Source organism: Camelus dromedarius, chromosome 22 (genome assembly GCF_036321535.1).
Source record: "Camelus dromedarius isolate mCamDro1 chromosome 22, mCamDro1.pat, whole genome shotgun sequence".
NCBI classification, from domain to species: Eukaryota; Metazoa; Chordata; class Mammalia; order Artiodactyla; family Camelidae; genus Camelus; species Camelus dromedarius.
This window is the reverse complement of record NC_087457.1, coordinates 19,118,361-19,125,090: the sequence shown is the minus strand read 5'-3', so window position 1 is coordinate 19,125,090 and position 6,730 is coordinate 19,118,361. Positions and strand designations below refer to the sequence as shown.

At 38.4% G+C, this 6,730-nt stretch overlaps 1 protein-coding gene across 5 annotated transcripts in view; it reads left to right on the top strand.

The window, feature by feature from the left end:
- The first annotated feature begins 2,321 nt into the window (after positions 1–2,321).
- The window catches only part of ERI1 (exoribonuclease 1), a 90,864-nt gene continuing 86,455 nt past the window's right edge, over positions 2,322–6,730 (top strand). For 4 of the 5 annotated variants that reach the window (XR_010377335.1, XR_010377334.1, XR_010377336.1 and 1 more), the window contains exons 1-2: positions 2,332–2,586; positions 6,457–6,635. Coding sequence is in view for 1 of the 5 variants with exons in the window: in XM_010995688.3 (XP_010993990.1) it covers positions 2,479–2,586; positions 6,457–6,635 (287 nt within the window). In the remaining 4 variants the exon portion in view is untranslated. Of the gene's footprint in view, positions 2,587–6,456; positions 6,636–6,730 lie in introns of all 5 variants that reach the window. The other variant, XM_010995688.3, reaches the window with a different exon arrangement.

Here is a 6,730-nt window from a genome sequence, read left to right as displayed (position 1 = left end):
GTTAATTTCCCTGCATTTTTGTGTCAGGACTCAGAGTCATTATCTGAAGAAGAAATGATTAAATCCTGGCAGAAAGAGATGATCAGTGCTGTACCTTAGAAATCTTTATAATTTCTGAGCCTATAAACCTTATTTTATAAACATGTAAGCCTGTAGTTATGAGAGAAAAAATACAGTCCACTTACAAAGAAGATGATTTCAGAAGTAAAACATCTGTGGTAGATTTCTAATTATGTCCCTTTTACTATTAGAGAACTATATGTTCTCACCAATTGCCATGTGACTTGAAGTGATACTATACTCATTAAGTTATTTTTATAATAATGCAGAATAACAAACCACCCCAGTGGCTTACAAGAGGCATTTATTTTTCTTCTTCACAGGTCTGCAAGTCAGCTAGGATGGCTCTGCTTCAGGATGCGGCTTTTCTGGACTTGTTTGTCTGAAAAAGTCTGTTTCACCCCGTTGAGTATAGAATGCCAAGTTGAGAGTTTTGTTTTGTTTTTGCACTTTAAAGCTGTCATTTCATTTTCTTTCGGCTTGCATAGTTTCTAATGAGAAGTCTATAAAAACTCTTATTATTGTTTCTCTGTATATAATATGCCTTTCTTCACCAGCTGCTTTTAAGATTTTTCTCTTTATCTCTATTTTTCACCAATGTGATTATGATATGGCCTGGTGCAGTTTTCTTTATATTTACCTTACTTGGCTTCTTTGATCTTCTTAGATCCAATATCAAATATTAAGCTTGGAATATTTTTGTCCATTACTTCTTCAAATATTTTTTCTTCACCCCCATCTGCTTTATGAGGCCACATATATTAGGCCTCTTTATATTGTTCCATAGGTCACTGAAGCTCTGTTTTTGTTTTGTTTTTTAGTCTACTTTCTGTGTGTGTCATTTTGGATTGTTTCTGTTGCTATGTCTTCAACTTTATTGCTTTTTTTCCCTGCAGTGCCTAAATTGCTATCCAGTCCATACACAGATTTAAAATTTTCAGATATATTTTAAATCTCCAGAAATTCTATTTGCTGCTGCTTCTTTTTAAAAAAATCTCTTCGGTTTCTCTCCTGTCATATTTTGTGTTAAATCCTTGAGCATACTGAGTGAATCTATGATAGGCATTTAAAGTCCTTCTCTGTTTTTGCCATCATTTTGTCATTTCTGAAAATGTTTCTATTGACTATGATATATTTCCCTTTTTATTTGGCATGTCTGTTAATTTTTGACTGGATGTCTGATATTTTAAATTTAATGTTATTAAGTCCTGGATTTTGCCCTAGTTTTTTAGAGTATTAGACTTTGTTTTGGCAGGCAATTAGGTTACTTTATTGAGCAGTTTGAGCCTATCAGGGCTTGTCTTGAAGCTTTTTAAGGGTCTGCATAGCTTTTCCTTTAGACGCCAGAGTCTAGGGTTAGTTTACCTCACTACTAAGGCATGACACTTCTGGGGTCTCTACAGCATATTCCCCTCACCAACTGTATTCAGCAGTCTCTCCACTCTGGCTGCAGGGAACGCAAAGGATTCCTAGTCCTGTGTGAGCTCTGAGAATTATCTGGCTTACTGCTCCCCAATAATTGTTTTTTCCTGGCCTTGTGCAGTTTCACAGGACATATTCACTGATTTTTATTCAGCCACAGATGCAGGGGTACTCGTAAACAGATTCCTGAAGCTCTTTAAGAACTCCGCCTCATAAATTCCAACCAACCTGGCCTCCCCATGTGCCCTAAATCCAGTTCCTGTCTTCTCAACTCAACAAGTCCTCCGGCTTCTCGGCGAGACCCTCGGCTGTGTTTGAGCTCCCCTGGTACCTGCAAGCTGGACACTGCCTCTGGGCAGAAAGCCAGGGAGATACAGGGCCCACCCCGTTAGTTTCTTTTCTCTCAGGTACAAATGCCCGGAACTGTCTACTGTCCAATGTCTGAAAACAGTTGTTTCACACACTTTGTTCAGTTTTTCAATAAATCCGGATCCATTTCTTTTTCCTGTCCAGACGCGGACGTCTTAAATGCCTTATAGAAAATGCAGATTGATTTATAAATGCTATTTGCTATGTTTAAAATTCACCTCTCTCTGTGGTACTCCTTGTATTCTTCTAAGGAGATGGCACTGGTCATTTCCTCTAGTGGAATCCTCCAGGGACTAGATAGAGCCCGACGCTTGCGTATCCTCAGCTCCGCGCGGGAAGCTCCCAACCTGTCTCTCCCGCGCGCGCACCTCCTTCCCTCCCCCACGCCGCCCGCCCTCGTCCTCCGAGGCGCTCGCGTTCTGCACGCCGGCTCACTGCGCCTGCGCGGCGTGCGGACGCCTCACGCTCCCGGAAGTGGGAGGTGTTTGCTCGAGTTTGTGTGGCCGCCGCCGCGGGAACGCGAGCCCGGTAATTTTTCAGCGGAGAAAGGCGAGGCTTTCGGGCTTGGCCGAGTGAGAGTGAGTGAGTGGAGCGCTCTAGCAGCTCTCTTCTTCCGTGACACCCGTCATGGAGGATGAGCAGAGCCACCAGCCCGGCGGCGAGGCCGTGGCTCCCGCGCGGCACCGGTCGCCGGGGTCGGAGTGCGGGGAGGAGCCGCAGCATCAGAATCCTGAGGTGAGAGCCTGCCGCGCGCCCCTTTCTTCTAGGGTTTTCCACAGAAACCACAGCCTGTGTTCCCTGGGGCTCCAACCCTGGCCGCCGTCCCTGTCCCCAGCTCCCGGAGCCTTTACTCGGGGTAGTTGTCATTGAGCTCCCTCTGGTCCCAGTGATTCTCTGAAAGTGAGTAAATAGTCCAGACGAGAAGTACGTTGCAGTTTTAGAAGTTCTGAGTGGAAATTCTGCCCTAAACATTCTGAGCACACGGTTACTATTGTCATTCTGTGTAGCTCTAATCTGTAATTGGTAGTATATGTTTTTAAAAATCTCTTCTCTAGGTATGTCTCTTCTTAAGACCTTTAAGCCCGTCTCCCAGCCTTGGCAGAAGGTGCTTGTGCTTGTTAGCTGGAGACGTGTCTCTGATTTTTGCCCGTTAACTCCTGCTTAATGTGGAACAGTGTATGACTGATATTCTTAATGATTTTGACACTGGTAGATCCTAGTTACGGCGGCAAAGTTGTAAAAATAGTCTTAAAACTTCTGTATTCGTCTTCTTTGCAGATACAGTTATTGTTGACCAGCGTTGCGTACTGTAAATAATCTAATACCAAAATTAGTCATTTTCCATGAATAACAAATGCTGAGCACCTCATAGAGTGGATTCTTGCAAGAGGCTTTCTAGCTCGTGCTCTTTGCATCTACAGCCAGTTCTTCAAGTAGCAGCTAGAATGATCTTTTGGTAACTTGAATCTGACTGGATCTTCAGTTTGCAGCTCATAGGACCTGGCTCCTTCCTGCATTGCTAACTGCGTCTCATTCAGCTCTTCCCTTTTGCTCTCAGTCCCCAACAACCTCGGTTTTATGGTGGGTGGTCTTTCTTGTTAAGCAAACTTCCTTTGCCCTACATGCTCTTCCCTTGGGTCTTCGCATAGTTATCTCATTTGCGTTATGATATTACTTTTAAAGAGGCCTTCATAGCCCTTCTCTCCAAAGACCCACTCTTCCACCCGACCTCCCTCTTCAGTGTGACATGCTGTCAATAACATCGTGTAACTTGATTTAAAAATCGTTTTTCAAAGTTAATTTTTAATAAGAGAAGTGTGATTGAATACGCTTCATTATATTTTAAAGTCTTAAAACTGAGATATAGTGACTTAAGTCCTGGGTCTATTTTCCTAGTTGGTTTTAGTGACTGACATTTGTCAAAAACGTGTTGTTGGAGTTTTGTTTTTTTTTTTTTCTCCAGGCTCAATTAAGCAAAATATTTTGTTGGAATTCAGCTAAGTAAATATTCTTTATCCCCAATGGCAGTTGTTTTTGTAAACTATTAATAGGGGTTGCATTTTTATATTTTTAATCAAGTAGGTTCAAATTTCATCAGAACTCTTGGAAGGATTTCAATTAAGTTTACTTCTGCTTCTAAGGTTTTTGTTTGTTTTTTAGTGCAATGCTGCAGAGACTTTTTTTTATAATAGGTAATGCACAGATTTTTTTTGTTCAGTATAATGAAACATTTTCAAAACATCCGTTTTCAAAATGTTCTTGCCACAGAAAAGGTTTCTTTTGATAAGTAGTTACTTTCTGAGTTATTGTTAAAACATATTTTCTTTCATCTTGAAATAAATTGTGTTTATTAAAAAAAAAAAACTTAAGGATAGAGGTATTAGTCCCTTTCTCATCACAGAAGATGACAGCAATTTTGGAACATTTCTTTGTAAAAGAAAATATGTAACCCATCTGTAAGTTCAACAACACTTTTAAGTACTTTGCCACAAGATAATCAGTAAGCCACTGCTTGGTATAAAAGATTTTCATGGTCACTTCCATTTTGTAAAGATTCTCTCATTTGGGATAATATAAAACATGCAACCATTTACCTGGACACTTGAAAATTGCAAAAGGTCACAGTACCATGAAGGTGAATATTCCTCCCTGTACTGTGGAGTCCATCCCCACTTTCCTCATTCTATGGCCAATACTTTCTATGACATGTGACAGATGGACATAGACATTGGGGAGGGTGCCATTATCAATCCATGTATTTAGTAAACTAACTTTGTATTTTTGTGAATGAGTAACACATGCAGGGTTTTTAATATTTTCTTTCTGCCCCTTATGGATTGTCTTGAGCAACCTTCTTTGGAAACTGTTAGTGTAGAATGAGATTTGTGAGAACTGGCCTTTGACTGTGTCCTGGACTTCACTGAAGGAAGAGGGCTAGAGTTGGACTCAGGAGAGGAGGCAGAGTTTTCTTTATAGAATTCATGATTTATAGCATATCTAGAAGAGGCCTAAGTGTTACTGTTGGGTAATATTTGTAGCTACAATTCTAGATGAGAATTAAGCAAGTGAATCAGAGAGAACGTTTAGCAAAAGAGAAAATTTTCTTAAGCTGAGTAACACATCTGTTTTGGTAGACAACCTGTTACTAACTTGTTGACCTAAATTTTAACATGATTGAAAATGAATGATTTAAAATTCACTGTAACTGTAAAGACAAAGGATAAATTAGGAACCCTGATTAAATTCTAATGATAAAGTAGCCAGGCATCGTAAATTTAATATATTATTGAAAGCTAATTATTTTCTTATCTTTAGTCAAAGATTGGTGTAATAAAGTTTTCTAAACGTTTGTCAGCAAGGAACTTCAATATAGTTATTCTTCAGTTTATGGGAAATTCACACATTGGAATTGCTGACCTCTTCCTTAGAGGAGATGGGAGTGAGTAGTTCTTAAGTATTCTGGCACAGTATCTGCTAAATGTGTGTTGCATTAAATTGAGAGCTTAGAGTGAGAAATAGTCCCTGAACCATCAGGATCAGTTCTGACGCAGGGACTATGGCCTGTCCATGGTTATCCTGCCTTAATCTGTAATTAAAGTTCCCATGGGAACAATGTGGTAAATTATGACTAAGTTAACAAACTTTAGTATGGATTGCTAGTACCAAAGTGTTTCTGAGAATTCTGGAACATACCTAATATTTGTAACATTGCATGTGGAAAATAACTTACAAATGAATTTTTGGAATTAAACATATTATTAATTTGGGGACACCTATGGCATGATTAGAGTCAAATTATGTTTTTTATCATAATTCTTAACATGGATTTTGATTTTTAAAAAGGAGGAAAGTTTTATAATACAGTAATGATAGTTCTCCTGAATAACTGCTATACATGTAACTTTTGGAAATTGTGTGTTTTTAAACAAGATATTTCCTTCTTTGTTTTGGGTACTAGCAAGTTTTGAGTCAGATTTCAGGTCCATTTTGTTTTTATATTGGCTAATTCCTGTTAACTTTGTGAAACAAAGTCCGGTTAAAAAATTCTCAGGAAGGCACTGACTTATACATGCATAATGTAAAAGTTTATTTAAAAATTAGTTCATTTGTAAATTTTAGAATATTGTTTGTGAAAAGATCTGATCTACAGTCTATGATGGTAGTAAGTTACCATTTATTAAAAGCCATGATGAGTATGGTATCAGGAGTCTGATATACTTAATGTCATTTAATCCTTATAATAATCTTGCCCCAGTACTATTTATCATTACCACCAAGTACCAAATGCCATTTGAGACAATTATTATGATACCTTATTTTATAGACAAGGAAACTGAAAATCAGAGGCTAATAAGTAACTACCCAAAGTCAGCTGGGGTTCTGAACCAAGGTTGCTCTGACTCCTAACACCAGAGCTCTTTTTACTTAGCTTCATTTCCTGTAAGAAACCTCATGACTCAGAAGAGAGCAGGATAAATTGTATTGGAAACGCATCTTTCTTCTTCCCATGCACTTATTGAACATATAGCATGAAGAGGCCACAGGAGTTTGAATCTTTAAGATGTTTGTACTAATTATAAACTATTTATTTATTTATTTTGATAGAAAAAGCAGCGATGTAGACTTGATGGACAAGAAACAAAAGGATCTAAGTTCATTACCTCCAATGCAAGTGATTTCAGTGACCCAGTCTACAAAGAGATTGCTATTACGAATGGTTTCATTAATAGAATGAGTAAGGAAGAGCTCAGAGCTAAACTTTCAGAGTTCAAGCTTGAAACCAGGTAATTAAAAATAACTTTTTAAAATTATGAAAGTAGTATATGCTTATAGAAAATCTTGAAAACACTGAAAAATTAAAAATCATCTATAATCCTAC